Source organism: Chelon labrosus (assembly GCF_963514085.1).
Source record: "Chelon labrosus genome assembly, chromosome: 7".
Taxonomy (NCBI): Eukaryota; Metazoa; Chordata; class Actinopteri; order Mugiliformes; family Mugilidae; genus Chelon; species Chelon labrosus.
In genome coordinates this window covers 27,045,259-27,065,104 of record NC_140343.1, presented here as the reverse complement: position 1 = coordinate 27,065,104, position 19,846 = coordinate 27,045,259, and the positions used below count along the sequence as shown (strand labels likewise).

General features: G+C 39.6%; 2 protein-coding genes across 2 annotated transcripts in view; both read right to left on the bottom strand.

The window, feature by feature from the left end:
• The window catches only part of LOC311490999 (3',5'-cyclic-AMP phosphodiesterase 4C-like), a 97,806-nt gene extending 86,934 nt beyond the window's left edge, over window positions 1–10,872 (bottom strand). The window contains exons 1-2 of the mRNA XM_084548826.1: window positions 10,703–10,872; window positions 234–284 (exon numbers count right to left, since the gene is read on the bottom strand). Coding sequence (XP_084404952.1) covers window positions 234–248 — 15 coding nt within the window. The 5' untranslated portion in view covers window positions 249–284; window positions 10,703–10,872. The remainder of the gene's footprint in view (window positions 1–233; window positions 285–10,702) is intronic.
• A 757-nt stretch (window positions 10,873–11,629) lies between these two features.
• LOC311490140 (uncharacterized protein) lies at window positions 11,630–19,413 on the bottom strand. Its single transcript, XM_084547497.1, has 4 exons — window positions 19,048–19,413; window positions 16,435–16,845; window positions 15,301–15,464; window positions 11,630–13,426 (listed from the first exon to the last, which is right to left on the bottom strand). The coding sequence occupies exons 1-4, from the start codon at window positions 19,106–19,108 to the stop codon at window positions 13,382–13,384; spliced, it is 681 nt and encodes a 226-aa protein (XP_084403623.1). The 5' UTR covers window positions 19,109–19,413; the 3' UTR covers window positions 11,630–13,381.
• Window positions 19,414–19,846: the final 433 nt, after the last annotated feature.

Here is a 19,846-nt window from a genome sequence, read left to right as displayed (position 1 = left end):
CATAAATGGCCCTAAAATGTAAAATACTTTGATATTAGTTCAATGTTCCTGTTGCTAGCGTTATCCTGATAGCTGGAGTCCAATTTTGCTCAACCTTCTGCATAAAGACATTATTAAAAGACATTATGAAATGCTTCAAGCTTTACTATGTACAATTGAGATGATCAGTCAGTCCGTGTGTGAGTGTGTGTGTGTGTGCGTGTGTAAGAAGGGAGGCCGTTTATCTTATTTACCTCAAGCCTAGACATCGATGCTGGTTAGTTGATGCAACAGCAAGACAGCAGCTGAAACAAAGAAAGAACAACAGACACGTGGTGTTAAAGTGGCGTCCCTCACTCACAGAAGGCTTTTAAGAGAAAGGAACGCAACGGATCCTGGCAACTTTATCCAGGTTTCTGGCTTTAAAATCCAATTTTCTGCCCAAAAGCACAATCATTTTAAACATTTACTTTGACTACATTGACTTGTACATCACACTAAAGGAGATAAATACAGGAAGAATCAAAGTACAAAAGCTTAAATTAAATACTAATGAACTAGGACTGTGTGATGTGGTGATGGAGCATGGATCTATATCTATGCCAGAGGCATCACAAAGGTTAAACCATCTTTCTACTCAGCGATAGATGTAAATGACAAAACACTTTTATTCCACTGATTTACAGTTCATTCTCAAGTCTTTGCTGGGACAGTGCTCAGTCCACACAGGCTTGTAGAAAGTGCAAAGTGACTCTCATTACTTCATATTCAGGGTATCCCTTAGGGATGTCACACATCAAGTGAACGGTCGGCCGTTTGCTGTCACTGAGCCTCTCTGGTCCTGGTAAATCTGTCCCACACCCCTGTCTGCAGCTTTCCAGCCAGATCACCATGAATTGGCGAGGGAATGAGTTGTTGAGACAAATCTCTCTAATTGACAGTTCTGCTTACAGAGCCAGTGCACAAACAGAAACCTTTGCACGGCTTGGCATTTCATACGGTAGATTCCGAGATAAAGATACAGGAAATGACACTGTACATAATATATCAAACAGACAAGCTCTGTGAGATTCTACTTAAACGTTGCAGTTTTTTTGTCGTGACGATCCAGAACTGCTGCCAAGCTTACTCACAGACACCATCATCAGCCATGTGCTGAAATGTATCTCTCGACGGTGCAGCTTTAATTTAATTTTGGACGACACCCGCAAACATATAAAAACACATCAGGTAGGTATGGTATACACACATAGTTAAAGCAAGTATGCAGTACTTCCCCCGAGTTAGATTTTAATCAGCCAAAGACATAAAATATAGAACAATTGTCAACCAATTTTAGTATCTGGTGTCAGATGAACTTGAATCTATATAATCCTGGTTATTGACTCATATGCACTCACAGATCAGTGGCAGTTTGTCTGCCTGGGATTCGAAGGCCAAGACCATTTGATTTTAAAGTTTGTATTGAGTCCGGCTCCAAACAAAAATATAAAAAATTCTCAGTAGTACCTTTCATGAACTATCCTCTGGATCCAAAACACCCAATGTCAACCTCCGTTAAGTATTCGGATAAAGTGTTAAGCCAAAGATGAGATAACCCTATATAACCCTAATGATTTGTATCCCTGCGACTTCCTGAGAGCTCTTGCAGACACGAGTAACACTATACACCACTGTTCTCACTGACAGATTAGTCCTTGTGATGAAACATGGCTTTAATGGGGGGTCCTGCTGCCTTCTTGAAGTCACACAACAAACGGATCATCTTCTCATTTTAGCTTAGCTCTGGTTAGATTATTACTCCGGTGTCCAACTTTGATTTTATTTCTGTCATTTACAAGTCGCCATAGCTCAGGGGGACAGGACGTGGAGCACTGAACCAGAGAATTTGTGTGCAAGGAGTCAGCGTGATCTGGTGCAATTCCTGCAGTTAGTCAGAGAAGATCATGGATTATTAAACTTCCCTTAGGCCACAAAAGTAAATGTAATCTACCAGTGGGGGGAAAAAAAATGACTGAGCTTAAAATTCAACATAAAATGTTCAGAGCATAAAACAGAACAATTCCTGTTTCCAGTGAGAGCAGATATTCACGAGGAGAAATATCCAGTTCAGAAAAAAAAAAAAGTTAAGATAAATGTGATTATGTGATTAACTCTAAATGTCTTCCAGGACAAAAAGAGTCTGGTCACATATTTTTACGCTGCCTTCAGCAGTTTAGTTTTAATTTAAATGGCCCTATATCTTGCATAAAAATATGACGCATGCCTGGACTCCTCATCCTCACAAACCAAATCTCCATCATGTTTCTTTGTTGAATTCAGCTGCTTTGGTCCCCAATTATACTGCAGGGTTTGGTTTTTCAATTCTATCAAACTCAGTGGGCTTTCCTTACACTTTCAACAGTTCTATAAATCACTCATGCTGCTCATCATTCTTCCTGCTGCTTCTTTAACCAAACATGTGAGCCTCCACGGACAAGCAGCTTGTGCTGCTCACCGAAGCCCAACAGTAAACAGCACCTGCTGTTCGACATGCTGGAAGCCCATCCTAGAGTGCACTTTTTCAAATCTGAGATGTGGAATTACCCATTACATTAAACCGAAACATTAAAAGGATGGGATGTTTTTATGTGCACGAAAATGATGCCCCAGCCTATTAATCATAATTCTAAACGCGTAAGTCATTCACGACACCTAGAGTGAGATCTGAGTTTTGAGTTTGCACGGAGCAGTGCCACAGTGGCATCTGTAATTGAATTTCAGTTTAACAAGAGCAAACACAACATGTCACAAGGCCCTGGTACACATGATTTATTCATTCTGATGTGTGCTGAAGTACATACTGACATGTCACAGTGGGAAACACACAGATGTGAACAATAAAAACTGAGATAACAGAGCTATGTCTTTATTCAAGACATAAGTCTATTCAGAACGGTTTCCAAGAAATCCCATTCTGTCAGTGAGTCAGTATGCGAAAACACTGACGTATATTGAGTCGCTGTTATCGCTGCTGTGGAAGAAATATCAGACGCAAGAAATAGTCAGGAAATTTTAAAAAATGCTGTTTTTTTAAGTGTGTGAAGGAAGCATGCATCAATAATTCACTGAATTATCAAACACCTAAATGTATATGATTGTGCGAACGTTGTAATCCTTATCTTTCATTTGTAGCTTTACTTGCAAGTCTGTGTTTTAAGCTCCAACATTTGAGTGAAAAGAAACTTTGAAAGCTGTAGTTAGATTCTCTTTTTAATGTTACTTTCTCATACCGTCAACTTTTTCATCAGTCCCCCTAGTTGCACTAGACCGATGACTCAACTGGGAGAGTTGTCCACCCAAGCTGTAGACGTGCTCCGAGGGTGAGTCATTTAACACTGTCTTTGGGGGAAACGAATGCTGAGTTTTACTTTCAGAAAAAGGAAGACCCAAAATAGCTGCTTTCATGACAAGAAAAAATGTCTGCAGTGAAAAATTCCTTAACTTGAAGTATATGAGTTAGAAAATCAGAGGACTTTAACAGAGGTATGTTCACTTCTAGTTGTACTTTATGTGCTTTATGAATCCTTCCTTTTAAATCTTTTGAGACTTGCTGTAATGCCGTTCTGAACGGACTGAAAACCCTCTTCTCCTCTGAAACGCTCCACTACAGACTGCCAGAGCTGTTTTGATCAGAGCCGCCCTGCTCTCAGGCAGCGTCTGCCACGCTGCAGAAAACAGCACTTTCAAATTTTGGCCTGTTTCCTCGGAGGCAATCTATCACATCTTGAAATAATGACAGCCTTTTCTCTGACGTGAGCTGACATCTAGCTCCAAGGATAACGAGTTCCTCAGGAGTTTTCCAACAAAAGCAAAAAGTCCTTATCAAGTCCTTATCATTATCGTTGTGGTTGTTTTTTCCCTCCTTCAGATTTAAACTCATTGAAAGTCATTGTAATGGTACGCTAGTGTTGTGCATGCTGGCTCCCATTATTATTATTATTTTTTTTTACTACTTTATTGCAATATTTTGTCTACATATACAGCAACTTCACTTACTTCCCCTTTTACATTGCATTTTTTTTTGTTTTTTAAACATAAGGCAACAGAAAAGAGACAAATAGATAAATAAATACAAAAAAAAAAAAAAAAAAAGGTTAAAGGGAGGGGGAATTTGTTATATGGGTGTGTGTGTGTGTGTGTGCGTGTGTGTATGCGTGCGTGTGTGCGTGTGCGTGCGCGTGTGAGTGTGTGGTTGCACTTGTTGTTAAGTATTTATTGGGGGGGGTATTTGTTATTGGCTATTTATGTGTATATGAGTATATATGTGTGCGTGCATGAGAGCGGTGTATTTAAGTCTACAAGAATATCATGACTGCATCCTGTGTGAAGTATTACATATTTATTGACTGCATATCATGACTGCATATAAACATATCCTGTGTGAAATACGACCTATCTGTTGACTGATTTGTATCATCTCATATTATTAAAATAATTTGTTATTTTATATATCATTTTATCCGGGTATAACTTTTGCCATTTACCGAGTTGGTTCCTAACTTTAAAAGTAAGTTTTTCCATCTCTAAAATATTTTCTATTGTGTTATGCCACTTACAAAGATCTGGGGCCTTTGCTTCTTTCCAACCCCTTGTTATCTGTTTTATTGCGGATATACGTAGTATATTGAATATTTTTTTATGTTTAGGTTCAATTTTCTTAGCCAAGTCCATCCCTAGTAAGTTCTCTATTGTTAGGATCTGCTGTAAGTCAAAAATATATTTAATTGCTTTACCAAATTCCTCCCAAAATGTTTCTAAAACTGGACATAAAAAGAAGATATGACTATAATTTGCGTTTTGCTCTCCACAGCTTCTCCAACACCTAGTCCCTAGTTGTGTGAATTTACTACATTTATCAGGTGTAAGAAAAAATCTGTGCTGTAACTTCCAAGCAAATTCATTCCAATATTTTGAATGTGTTATTGCCATATTCTCTTTTACTGAATCTATCCAATTTTTCCTTGTAATATCAATGTTTAACTCTTTTCCCCATTTTTCTTTAACTTCAGCCTTTACACAAGTTAGTTTTTGTAAGATTTTGTAAATTTTTGAAAGATTCCCCTTACCTGTATTCCTATTATGGATTAAATATTGTACCAACTCTGGCTCCCATTATTAATGTTATTAGTTACGCAAGTGATTTTTTGCAACGGTTATTCATAAAGTGGGGAGGACCCACTTATGGGCATAATTGGCATAACTGGCAAGCTTCAGACCCTAACAAGTGTCTAATTAGAGCTTCATTAGAGGGAGGTGCATCAGGAAGGTCAGCCACTAAAGTCTTCATGATAGACATGCTGAAAAGTGCTCGTGTTGTTACTTGTGTCTATCTACGGATATGAAAAAGCATATTTAATTAATTTGCACACATTTTTTTTCCTGTTTGCAGTGGCTTGCACCATGTTGATGTATTATATACGTCATTTAAGTTCACATGCAGTGACAGGTGAACCTCCTCCCTGTGCTTGCGCAGCCAAGTCTGTAATGATTAACTATCTGATCAGCGGTGTCCTCCGTATGGTTTCCAGTCAGACGCCATAAAGTCACGCAGAGCGTCTTGTGATGCTGCCGCTGAGGTGACGCACGGCATATAGCCTTGTTAGAATAAAGCCTGATAAGGCCTGCATTGAGTTTGAGCAGCGTTCAAGAGCTTTACTACAACACCAAACATTTATTCATTCATTCATTCATCTTTTGTAACTGGCACTGGTATAACGAGGACAATGCTTCTCCTTGTTTGCAGTCTTTCAGCTAAGCTAAGCTAACTGGTTGTTGGACGCAACTTCTTACTTAAAGTGGGGACATATTGATCGATTGGTTGATAAGTGACTTTTTCTAGCTATCTAACAATTCCACATGTTCTTTTACAATACATTTATCTTGCCTCTTTTTGTGAACTTTGAGCCAACAATTATTTATTTACAAGCAGGGATGGCTCTGCGGTCATTTAGGTCCACACTTGAAGTAGCAGCACTATCAGCGTGACTTGCTGCCTCTCTGTCTTAACTTGTTGAGTATGTTGGTTAGTGCGGCTGCGACAAGCACAGCTTATGCAGATGAACTGTGTAACATCAGAACGTCTGTGAGCTCAAGGGTGGAAGAAGTGAAAGTTGAGGATGAGGAAGAAAGAGATGGAATGGTAAGTGAATGAATCCGACAGTGGTTCTGTGGTTCTACAGTTATGTCTGTGGACACTCAACTATGAAGGTCACGGTACATCTAAATCTTGTTTTATATTCTACGCAGAGCCTATGCCGGTGAAAGCATTTATACCTGTGTTTGGTGTGTTGACATTGTTCTGTAATTATGCTACTTAAATGCTAGACGGTGACAGGTGACACTGTAAAAGACATTACACTTGCTCTCCATCACTTGTTCACTCTGCCACCTTCTGGAATATGGTATAGGTCACTTAAGACACCCACTTAATACTCAAGAACAGTTTTTGTCCAACAGCCATCATAGCACTGAACTCTGTGTCCCCCCTGCGTCATCAACTTTAGACTGAATGTCATAGCACTTTATATCTATAATGAGTGAGTGGGTGTGTGTGCAAAGGTGAGGCAGCGAGTGTAAAAGTATGTGGATGTGGAATTTATATGTGGATTCGGGGAAAGAGTATGGGGGTTTAATTTATATGTTAATGTTTGTAGTCTTTTCTAAGGAGGACCATCGTAATTTCCATGTATGTGGACATGGAATGACATTAAAGGCACCCTGAGGTCAGCGGTGGTAAGTGGAACTGAGCGACTCAATGAAACCACTGCAGCACAGAACATCTGAGTAGATGGGGCTCATGAGGCTGAACAAGAGAGAACCTCCTGTGTTTGCTGAGACATGTCAGTGAGGAACGATGGAGCCTGAGTCTGTGCAGTACGATCCGAGACGGAGTCACGATATCTGCCCACACTTCCTCCGGACTCATTTGTGTTTTCGTTTAATTAATACTTCGCTCTGCTCTGCCTCCACCAATTACAAGGAAATGTTGGATTATACACTGTACTTATTCATTCAATCATTCATCTTCTGTAACCGCTTGTTCCTGTGAAGGGTCACGGGGGGCTGGAGCCTATCCCAGCTGTCATCAGGCATGAGGCGGGGTACACCCTGGACAGGTCTCCAGTCTATCGCATGGCTAACACAGAGAGACAGACAACCATTCACACTTACATGCACACCTATGGCCAATCTAGAATCACCAGTTAACCTAACCAGCATGTCTTTGGACAGTGGGAGGAAGCCAGAGTACCCGGAGATTTTTTCCTACAGGACTGCTTAATGGAGCGGTTGGCATGGCAACTTGTAGTGATCATGATGTCACATCCTGTTTCTATAGCGTCAAATAACTAAGTAAAACAAAACTCAGAAAAATGAAAATGCATCAGTATTATATTAACTGCCTAAAATGACAGAAATCATCCTTGAAAAAAAAAGTTGATGTGTACTTTGACGATTTAATTTGGACCATGCCCCATCCACTAACATGGAGGGGGTGGAGCTTATGACCTATACTGCAGCCAGTCACCAGGGGGAGCTCTACTTGCTTTTCTTGAAAGGCCTACATCCTCTGATTCAGCAGAGTCAGTAGCTGGCCACGTGAGTTTCAGGTGGGCATCACTCACAGAAGTTCCTCATAAGAACCCATTAAGAAATGAAAAAGCCGCTTGTATGAATGGTGACGCAATGGCTGTATTACTAGGCCAGCTTTGGTACCTGAACTAGCTACCAATGTTTTCTTTCTGTTTAATGCATAACATATTAAATGTCCAAACTAACACATAGTAGTGTATTTGTGATGGACATATTTGGTTAAGATTACACCTGTTGTGTGCTTAATAGATAGACCTGGACTCTACATATAACATTCACATTTATATCATAACTGAGTGAACACCATCCTGAACATTATCCACAGCTTTTCCATTTCCCATGTCCCAGCATGCAGCTGAAGCGCAACCATGTCACTGCCAAATTCTCTGTCATGGTTCCTGCCACGCTTCCTCTCGCTATCTGCTTTTCTCTCGCTCTGTGTGTTTTGCTGCCTTCAAATGAAACTAATGAGCTCGTGGTTATGACGCGGGAAGTTGTGTATAAATCGTATGGCTAATTTCCACATATGAGGTGTTAGATGTTCGTGTGTCTACAGCTGTGGCTGTCTCTCCTGCTCCTGGTCAGCCTGTGGCCGTCACACCCAAGGTCCATCAACTCATCACATCCTGCAGAACTTAAAACACAGATTGCTCCAGAAATATTCATCAGTTTGTTGATAAAACACCTCTTAACTCTGTTCTTTGTGTCCAGTCTCCTCGTGTGCCAAGCCAGTCCTCAATCAGTTCTCCATGGCCAGTCAACAGCTTAAATAAACCTTCTGAACCTTTCCTCCGAGTCTGCATTTCTTCGTTCTCCACACTGTGAAGCCAAATTTAACAATCTGTCCTGCATGTATGTTCAGTTATGAGCAGAGAGTGTGACCTGGCAGTTGCGCCGGGTGTGTTTTAGGCTCACAAAGAAAATCTTGTTTAGGGCCGTGGAGGTCGGCCCTCTTTACAACCAACATTTAAAACGTCCAGTCTGTCCAGTTGTTACACCACCACTAGCCCTTTCTCCAAACACACACATGCAGTCAAGTTTCCATTACTTCAGCGGACATTACGCTGACTTTAATTTCCCGAAGATTTAACCAAGTCTTCTATTTATTCATTTATAAGACAAACACTTGCTTTTCGTCTCCAAAAGTGAAATGAACGCCCACCATGTGCACTCTGTTTCATCCAACTTTCAGTAATAACAGTAATAACACTAAACTGAAATAAATGCTGCTGATTGATCAAGTATGTGTTTTAGTCACTGTCAATAAAGAACATGATTTTTTTCAAAGCCGTCTCTTCTTCTCACCAGTAATTTCCGAGGAAGCGAGAAGACGAATATCATTTTCCTGTCAATTTACCAGTGAGTCACGCAGACAGACAAAAGCAGATTTCGGCATCGGCTCTGCAAATGTTTGCAGATCAAACAGCCTCAGATGGTGATGGACGAAGAGACTAGGAAGCGACTCAGCACACAGGAGCAGGTCGCCATCTAATGGACACTTAGAGTACGGTCAACCGTGTTCATCAGTGTTTCTTGTCGAAGTGATGACACTGAAGAATTCTTAAAGTTTCCCACGGCAGAGAGGCAGGTCTGACCGAACCCCTTTAACCCAGGCGAAACTGCTGGAGTCTCTGAATTATGTAACTCCACAGTCCATGTGTGTGTGTGTGTGTGTGGGGGGGGGGGGGGGGGGGCTCTTTAGGCACAATGAAAAACAAAGTGTCACATATCTCGCTATGGAAACCTTATAGCTGGATGGATGGAGGTTGTATATAATTACTGCTGGTCCAGCGAAACTGTTAAGATTCTCATGAGAACAGCTGACATTATCTCAATAGTAGTTTAAAAATGGCATGTTGCAATATTGACTTGAGATGTTAAAAATAAAAAATAAAAAATCACAGCGCGAGGATAAACTCATAAAAATCCAATTTAGGACTCCAATTTTTTTTTCCACATGTGAAATCAAAATGAAAAAAGGTCTGAACTCGCTTTTGTGGGAAAGAAAATCTGCCTTGGAAACTTTTCTGATAAATAAGTTTCACAAAAATGTGGCCTTTCTCAACTAAAATATACCCTACCCTACCTGGACGGCACGCCGAAGGAAATCAAGGTTAAAGTACTTGACAAAAAGTGAATAAATCTTGTAGTGTGTGCACATAAAACTGAATTCGTACCATAAACTAGACTAATACCCTACCCAATGGTAGCTGAGCACAAGAAAAGGCAAACAAAAAAGGGAAGCATGCTGAAACATGAATTCAGACACGTGTGGTTTTTCTCGCTACTCATATTTTGCTAAACTTGTCCTTGTGAGAAAGAGAGTCAGAATGAAAGAAAGAAAAGAAAGGCAAAGAATGGAAAGGATGATTGATTACATGAGATAAGGTTTTAGCCAAATGTTACAAAGAAAGAAATGTCACAGCATGAAGACTCTCTGTCTGTCTGAGTGGGAGTAATAGAGACAAAATGAAGGAAGCAGATATGGAGGAAGGAAGGAGATAAAGGCAGGAGGAGGGAGCGCATAAATATTTTGGGGAAATACATTCCACGTTGGTTTGCTCATGGAAGTGAATTATTCCAATAGCTCAACAGAGACAACGGCTGCTTACATTGCAACACAATACAATTCAAGTGTGGCTAGAAACAAACCCATGATACAGCTGAATACACTGACCCTCTGACAAACACTGGAGGATACTACACAAATATTATAGCAGGGCGAGTCCATGTAGGAGAAGTAACGTGAGACATGAATACAATGAACTTAAGCAGAAATATTTCATGTTTTTACATTGAATCAGTTGAATATTTAAGAAAACATACAGTGAAGTGACAGAAACAATCCACTGAAGCAGCTGTAGTGATTAGACATTCAATTTAAAAATAATAATAATAATAATAAAAAAAGATAACATCAGTCAGAAAGAAGCTCTTACAGCCTATTGATATAGTGATATCTGTATTTTTTTTTCTTTCTGAATTAATTCTCCCATAAGCACACAGCTTTTGTTCACACAGTGTGCTGCATCTGCCGCCTCATCACAGTTTAAAGCGTGGATGTGAATTTCAAAGCGTCCCTTTGACTCACCGCAGCGACAGAGGCCGTCTCCTCTCCTCTCGAGGTGTCTCCTGTCACAGAAACTGCCTCTGAATTGTGTCTGTCAGGTAACGCTGCTGCATTTATCGCCGATCTCCATTTTTATTGCTGCACTTTAGTTTCTTAGACTTCAAACTCTGCTACACGCAGTGCTGCGTGCCCTGCCGTCACCGTGACGTCGGCAGCCAATCACATGACAGGAAGTGCCGCTGCGGGACGTAAACAACTTTACTACAGCGACCACGAGGTCTGCTCAAGCCTCCTACCCCTGTCTGAACATTGGCCTGGCTGTTAAGAAACAGCGACGGACTTGACACACACGCACACTCATAATTGTGTTTGTTTATTAGCTTACAAGTCATTTGTTTAGGTCACACACGCTTATCAGTTGATAACCTACTTACGCCTTTTTGTCGCCCTGTATCTTTTTAAGTATTACTCACTTGTCTCGATCTATTTATCGACTTCAGCTCAGTGGCTGGCTTTCTGTCTATCCATGTGAACGGCCTGCAAGTGTTGCAAGCATCATCCACTCAAAGCATCACACATTTTTCACACACTATATAGCACTACAACATGGGATTCCTAATAAAACTACTTATCCGTCTAAATGAAGAAATAAATGGAGAGAGAGTTGAGATTCTTCATAAAATTCAGAAAACAGGTCAAAACTAGTAAAATGCATCGAGCAAAACTAAGAAAAAACTCGCCCGACTAGCCAGATTCATTTCTTTGTGGCTCAGGGGAGTTATATCCTTTCTTAAGTTTAAGAAATTATAAGATTTTAAGATTTTCAGTATAAAAGCGGGGGGGGGGGGGGGGGGGGGGGGGGGTTTAACCAAAGTCGGTCTTCATTTGGAAATATATTTCATACCATCCAGTTTTATTGTGTTTCTCTTAAACACATGGACAGACTTACTGTAGTCTCAGTAACTATGTTAATGGAGTTTAAAGACGTAAGGCACACTTCTTCCATCTTGGTTTATACTTTGAGTTGTTACACAAGTTACACCCAAACTTATCCAGACACTCATCTAGTTTGGCCGGTCATCTTACTGGTCCTGACCTTTTTTAGTAATCCCCACCTCATCAAGCCCTACAGACACATTGCTTTATCTCTGGAGTCTGACTCATTTCAAGTGTGCGTAAAGATGGTAGGCCCGGTGGGTGGTTCTTCTGATAAATGGTTAGCTGGAGGGTTTGCACAATGTTAACCCGAGGCAGTAATTCCAAACAAAGGCCAGAGAATGGAGAAGTAAAATACCAAAATAAAAAGAACATTCAAGCATGAATAATCATTTTATTACATCACAATTATGTAGTTTACATCTGTTTGACATTCATTGTAAAGCACACTTTGAGGAAAATGATGATCACCCTGATTTAAAGAAAAACAGTACTTCATTGAGAGAAACATGATTGAAATGATAAAAAAGCACCCAGAAAGTTTCATTCTTGGTTGAACAGAGGTTGTGCGTGTCTCTGCTCCACAGAGTTGTTGGAGGTATGTAGGAAGTATGTAAATTAATACACAGAGAGAATCTACTTTGCTTTGAGCTGCTATTAAAATGTGGAGAAATAGTAATGGTTTGTCATGTTCCTGCCACCTAGTTCATGTTTATTATTTGGTAAAGGCAGGAATGATCTAATTAACAAGAATCATTTTAAGTTGTACTAAAAAAATCACAAATAAATGAATGTATCAACTAGCTCTGATTAATTTGGAACGTCCGTGCACATTAGTCTTAAATAAACTTAGAGAACTGTGGACTTCGTCCCTTGTCGCTAACTGCGTCAACAAATTGATAGAGTGTTTTAATTACTAGTATGAACAGGAGGCATGATTACAGCAAGCAAAACCTATTTCAGTGAACACATGGACACCTGACTATTGTTCAGAATCACACCTTAAAGGCCCCTAGTGTTTCTTGGCTATAATACTTCTATTGAATTGTGTTTCACGTCTGGTGTTCCTTCTGAAATTTAACTCAATCCACCAGTTTATTTCTGAACACTGTTATGCCTGTGTAAGAGGCCTCAGGCCACAAAAGACATTATGTATGAACCATATATGGTAATAAAGGCATGTAAACTGTGTCTCACATGAACTTAAGTTCATTCAAGTTGCACTTATGTTTCTACAATGATTGTCCCAAAACATTTTTTATGTACACATAAAGATACGCACATCTTTATGTGTACTGTTGATGACACAAATCTGTATCCATATCCAAAAATCATGACAGAAACTTCAAATATAGTGTATTCTAATAATGTCACAGATGCAGTTGTGACATACAACACCAGTTACACTGACAGTTTTACCTTTTATGTTGATTATTTTAAAAAGAATCTATGGAGAAAGAGTAAGTGCAGGGGTTAGTTGATCAAGTATCTAAATCAAATGGATTACAAGCAGCCAAATAAACAAGTCAAAGGTCAGACCTATGGCAGAAATATTCCACTGGCATTGACAAAAGTGCAACGTAAAGAAGTAAAAGCCTGAAATACACACAAGACCTGCTTTGCAGGTGTGCTGGGATCATTGTTGGTGGAGAAAACATTCAACTGTTGTTGTTTTTTTTTTGTTGATATTTTGTGCAGAAACATCCTGGCTATACAGCTGACTGTAGTCCTCCTGATGTCTGTTGTTTGATGAAGTGTCTTGTGTCATTTTGAATACAGGGCGAAAGGAGACTCCTCATTCACTTTGCCCTGAAGAGATGACAGAACACAAGGTTGGGGTTTAAAAGAACTGAATGAGCCACATGATGTTATAATGCAAGCACTGGACATCTGGTGCTGCAAACCTTCTTTACCAGTGCAGCTAAACAGTAAATAAACGTTGAGTTTTTTTGTTTTTTTGTTTTTTTGTCTATGTTGCTGAGAGTAAGTCTCTACTTGCTCAAATTTAATTTAATGTGGAATTTTAAGGACTGACGATGAGCTGACCATGTGAAGCTGCTAGTGATTTCTTTAACTGATTTGTTCATTTGATGCATGTTAAAATGGATTAGAAGATCGGTTTAAATTCTGCCATTTGTCCATGTTGTTCAACAAAGTGAGGGGCATAACCATGGAAATAGAAATATTCTGAGACGTGCTTCAACAACTCAATCCTCCGTCCATGTTTTTTTAAAGGCAGTTGAGTTGTCATTTATTAACTTTGCTAAGTTATCATTTCATCATCGACCTGCTCATTCTGCAAAATCAGCTGTTTCATCCCAAACTGTCAGCCATGCATACACGCAGCTCACTCCTTTCATATAAAGTACACTCTGTTCTAAACCAGCCCAGCATCCTGAAAGACTTTTACAGGAGCTATAGTTGTGCGGCAATAAAGAATAAATCGTTAACATTATAAGGAATACATGTGCACTCCTGTATAACAGCTCTGCCATAAATTCTTATACATTTCCAGTTATTGCTGATATTGAAATAATACCTCTGCATACTGAAGAATACTATACTGAAAATTCTTTCTAATATTTTCTCCACATAGATGAAAATGTATTTAAAGAATATCTAACTGAGTGCTCGATGAGTAATTATTCTTAGGAAAGTTGTTCTTTTGTCTCGGTGGAGATTCTCCCCAAGACCTGAGTCCTGCTTACACATGAAACAATGTCTTATGGCTGTAGGATGCTGACAGTGTCTGAATACCTGCTGACGCACTGATGGACTGTTAATGATAAGCTTTCTTTAAAGAATAACTTCAGTCATGACAAATTCACCACACATTGTCCTGTGAGACTCTTTTACAGACTAACTATTTAGTCAGACTTCCTGTTTGCGTAGAAGAGAGAGCAGCAAACCACCGTGCTCGCCGCTAACAGGAAAAGGAAGAAAATGACGACATGACAACATGATGAAAACATTTAAAATGTCAGCCATTATGCACCGCCAGGGTTGGTAGTTAAATTCACTGTTTTCTGTTTTGAGTGTTGAGTGTTTGTACTGAACCTAGAGGAAGTATATGTATACACATAAGTCTTAAATGAATGAATGAGAAAGAGAAAAACACTTTAACATTATTTTGTGTTATTTTATGGATTGTGATATTATTATTATTATTATTAGCATAATTATGATTATACAATTTTAGTTTAATATTACAACTGTGTTATCACTAGTTTTATTCATTATTGAGCAAGAAGGCTATTCCACTTTCTGTACTTTATATTAACAAGGAAGTTTCGCCCCCTGCTGGTGAAAAAAACAAGCATGTCACACACAGATGGCAGTTTCATTAGTCTTCTGTGTTATTTTAGCTTCCATTTTCCCTAATATTAGCATTTATATTCTAAGTACCTGTACTATTCAAGAGCTTATGTCATGCCATATCTACAACTATATTATAATAGTCTATAGCCATGCTAGCAGCTGTTTGAGCCTGAGCATAGCTAACGTTTCCAAAAATAAAGGTAATATTTAGTAGGTATCAAATTTTAACAATGTCTTACACAAGTGAGTTATTTTACTACTATTAAAAGAAATTTTAACCTGATAATGCTACGTAATGGAAATTAGTAGAGACAAAATGGAAGTTTCACGAAGCCCTTAGAATATAACTTTTTGTTCTAACTCACCATAGGCATATCTTCAAGCCTCTCGAAGTTGGCCCTTGGTGATCGGACACATTTCACTGTGACAACCACAAGCACAAGAACGAGGATGATACAGAAGATGCAAATGATAGCCACAAGGCCGGGGTTTTCTGCCAAGTCGCCTTTTTCCCAGTTTGGTGAAAGAGCTGGAGGTGAGACAAACAATAGAGCTCAATAAACTACATAATGACTTCTGTCCAAAAAAACTGAAAACAAACAAAAGGACAGCATTTAAGCTCTAAACCTTCCAGTAAAGGACACTCACAGTGAAAAACGTACTACAATCAAACGTTTACTGAAACCATTTTGTTCAACAGCAGTTGGTTTCAGGTCAATATTCTGTTGCTATAGCAACCACTCCTGGTACCGTTCCACAGCAGTTTAACTGACAATCCTTCATCTGCCATTTTGTCTCATCTGTGACCAAACAAATATTCACAACATCTTTCACACTCTCTTTCACTGGAGCATCATCTTCTTGTACTTTTTATTTTTTTTTATCTTATAACAGCTGTTAATGATTTAGTAGGTTTTTAGCTTCATGTGATCAGTTTACTGCTAACCACACCAGCCATGTGCTAACTGTCTGAGGCTAATGTGTTGCCAATCCAACATTCTAAGTAACTGTTAATTTACTGTTGAGTTAAGTGTTATTTGCACTTTCTACTTGCTAACTGTACTGTACCTTACTGCATTGTACTTTGTACTCATTGTTGTGGATGTGTGCGTATATTTATTACTGTGGTGTAAATCCTGTTAGGACTTAATGCTGCTCTATTTCTTCATTGCACCATATAATAAAATAACTTAGATAATTTAGCTTTTATCTCATTTACAGTAAGATTGTATAATTGTGAATCCAATCTCCTATTCATTTTTGCATAACATATTGGTCTAAATGCTGTTTATGGTAGCCTACCACAGTTCTTACTGATTTGAAAAAAACTGCAACAGCCAGCTGCAGTCTTCAGCCTTTAGTGGAATTGTGCTTTAAACATTTAACACATTTCCTAGCAGAAAAACAACCATGATCAGAAGCAGTTGCATATTTCTTTTTTTTTTTTTTTACATTGTAGTGAAGAACCGTCAAGCCCTCTGGCCTGACATTATTCTGACCTGCGCTGGTTGCGTTCATGTCAGTAGTCGCAGTGGCATTTGCTGGTTCTGATGTCGACGGCTGAGTTGATTCTTGGGAAACTGCCACATTTGTTGTCTGGTTGGTGGTTGTAGTTTGAGAGGGAGGGCTCGAATAGGTTTCTTCTGTCCCGTTGGGTGTTTGCGGTGAAGCTGAAGTGACAGCCGTGGTCATCTGTTGCGTTGTTGTGTGATTCTGTGACGTGTTGGTTGTGGCTGTGGATATAACAGGTGAGCTGGCGAGTTGTGAAAATGAAGTGACGACAGAGGTGATCTGGTGTGTTGTTGTGGGATTCAGTGATGTGATGCTTGCGGTTGAGGATGAATAGCCTGAGCTGGTGAGAGCTGGAGCACTTGTGGTCGTCTGTTCATCTACAGGCAAGGTGGTGGTGTCTGCACAGGAACAAAAAGCATGAAAAACAATGTGATGATGCACAGTATTGACACCCGATCAAGAGGCTAGTGGAGACGGATTGTTGGCATTTTCAAATGAGATAACACAGTTAAAGCGTTCATGTAAAAGCAGAGTACTCCACTTTAGTTTAACTTAGAACCACATCATCATGATCAGCACAGTAGCAGGATGGAGAGTGTTTGCTTTTCTGATTCATTTGTTGACTGAATTACTCCTATAGTTGAAGGTTTAGTGTGTTAAGCCACACGAAACTAGCCGCCCCGGAATCAGGAAGACAGGAACGTGCAAACACAGCTCAGGCATTAAACTAGCACACGCTGGCAAAAGCTTGACAACAAAGGTAACACATATAATGACAATCAGAGACTGGGACAGATGGGAAACCGGTAAGGTCGGATTGGGAGTCAGCTGACTGGAAAGTCTCAGGAGAGGCAGGGGTGGAAAATAACACAGGTCTGATGCCAAAACGGTCACACATGAGGAAAAATAAATATGCATGTGAAAATCTGTGTGACCTGATCAAAACGTTGTGGATGCAGATTGTTAAACCACGCCCACAGATTCAACTTCCTTGCCTCAGACAACAGGATCCGGACATCATTCCTCATTATGACCCTCCGGGGCTTCCGTACCAGATGTACTGCGCAAAAACCACTAACTTTAAAATGAGGATGCCTTCAAATACAATGCAGTGAATAGTTTTGATCTATCAGTTAACTTCTTACTAACTGATACACTGAAATACAGTCCTACATACTTCTTTGGAGAAACTCACATGTGGCAGTAACACGTGAGAAGGACAAACTGGTGACGTGGACTTTATACTTCTACTATAATTCAGAAATAGATATTGTATGTTTCACTTCCTACATAACATAAATCCACCAATAATATTAGCTTTATTATCATAGATTAGGCTCAGATGTTGTTAAAATTGCTTTCTTTTTCATTTTGTAGATTGGATTTAAACCATGTTGTAAAGCAGATAAATCAAAACATAAAGCTTTTCCAGATATTTAAACACTTCAGGGGGCCTTGTTTAGGTTGGAGCCCTCTCCAGCACTGCAGCTACTTGCAGTTTAACAATTTATTGCGCACTGCAGATTACGGCAAACTCAAACAAAACAATAAAAATAATAATGAAATGAATAAAATACAACATATGCAGAAAATGTACAAGACTTGCATATTTAAAAATCTACAACAAATAGAAATAGAAGTAAATATACACTATATACATAGGAAGAATAAATGCTATGGTGTAAAAATATGGATGGAGGAGCATTAACATGAATAACATGGAGTTATCTGTTGCAGAAAGAAAAGTTGTTGTACAGCTCGACTGAGAGTGGTATGAATCATATCTCTGTTCTTTGCTATGCTGTTACACTGCGATATTGTCAGAGCTTCATCTGGGACCTTGAGATGAAACTGTTCCTGTTTTCAGGGCAAGCGTGCACTTAAAAGCTCCAACACTTACGTCGACGTGGATGAGGAGTCAAAGTGAAAGTTTGACCAGCTACATTTTTACTACAGCTGCACAAACTCCAACCAGCTGATGAGGGTTTTGTGAAGTCGCAGCGCAGCTTGAACTGTTGACTCTGCGACGTGTTTAATGAAGCAGAATTAACAGTCTGTCAGGTAATGATTTGTGTTGACTAGCAATGCAGGCAAACAGCTGGCAGTCCGCAGGCACTGTGTACGCGTGTGTTCATTAAAGTGTTTGCAGAAGTAGCAGACACCTCAGAGTCTGTAGATTTAACCCAATATCACTTTCACTGATTAAATATCTGCCTCAGTAACCACCCAGTCATGACCTTATCACTTACTTGAACTTCCTCTTAGGAGTTTTTTCTAGTTGTAACTGTACATTTCAGTTTGATCTGGTTCATATAAAATGTGTTGTATTTTACATAAACCATACCAAACCAGTTTTGATCTAATCCTGACCTCTAATATTGCTTTATGTTACAGTTTCAGACATAAAATGATATATAATACAACATTTTGGTTATTAAGGAACACGCTGCACCTCAGACACACTTTCTGGTCCTTCCTCTCGGTGCAGGCGGTTTCCTGTTTGCATAAATTTGCATCTTTATAAGACTAAAACAAATTCAAATCCTCAAAGGCTTTGGACACATGAGTTTGGCAGGTAAAAACATGAAATGTGAACTCACCCATGCGTACTGTCACCGTTAACAGAGACACCAGCACAGTGAGGTGCATCGCCGCAGGCATGTTGAGAGAGGAAACGGCTGGTGGTCATATCAGCAACATTCAAACACTCAACCACTCGCACAGACTACATCCTTGATAGCAGGATGTGTTGAATGCCTGTGGAGGAGTGCTCTAAACATGGGCTGCTGCTGTCTATTAAAATCCCTAGGCTAGCCGAGTCAATATTTGAACAAGATATTTGCTTTCATTCTACTAATGGAGACGAGGGCTGCTGCCGGTCACAGTTTATACTTCTAAAAAGGCTTTTACCCATTAAAGAGACATTTATCTAAGCTGGTTTGCTCTCTGTTGTTTGGTGTTCTCAGCTCTAATGATCTAATGATCACAGGCCAACTAATATTTTTATCTTTTATATGTGTTTTATTTATCACTCCAACAAACCCCGATCAGCCACAACATTAAAACCACTGACAGGAGATGTGAATAACATTGACCATCTTATGACAATACAATGTTCTGCTGGAAAACTTTGGACCTGGCATTCATGTGGATGTTACTTAGACGTGTAGCACCCACCTAGACCAGACCAGACACCCCCACCCCATAGGACCCAAAGGCCCTCACTAACAACATTCTGTTACCAGACACCACAGGACACCCTCAGAAGGCCCATGTCCATTCTCTGATGAGTCACAACTGTTTTGGAGGCACAAGAGAGACATACACAATATTGGGAATGTGGTCATAATATTATGCCTGATCAGTGTATTATACTGATATCGCTTGACTTTAACTGTG

Bases quoted from the DNA above. Each gene is read 5' to 3' on its own strand.
- LOC311490140 (XM_084547497.1), bottom strand. From the start codon at position 19,108: ATGCCTGCGGCGATGCACCTCACTGTGCTGGTGTCTCTGTTAACGGTG. The intron at 16,846-19,047 runs GTGAGTTCACAT...GTTCCTGTGCAG, and splicing joins AACGGTGACAGTACGCATGG to ACACCACCACCTTGCCTGTA. The intron at 13,427-15,300 runs GTGAGTTAGAAC...TCATCTCTTCAG, and splicing joins GGCTTGAAGATATGCCTATG to GGCAAAGTGAATGAGGAGTC.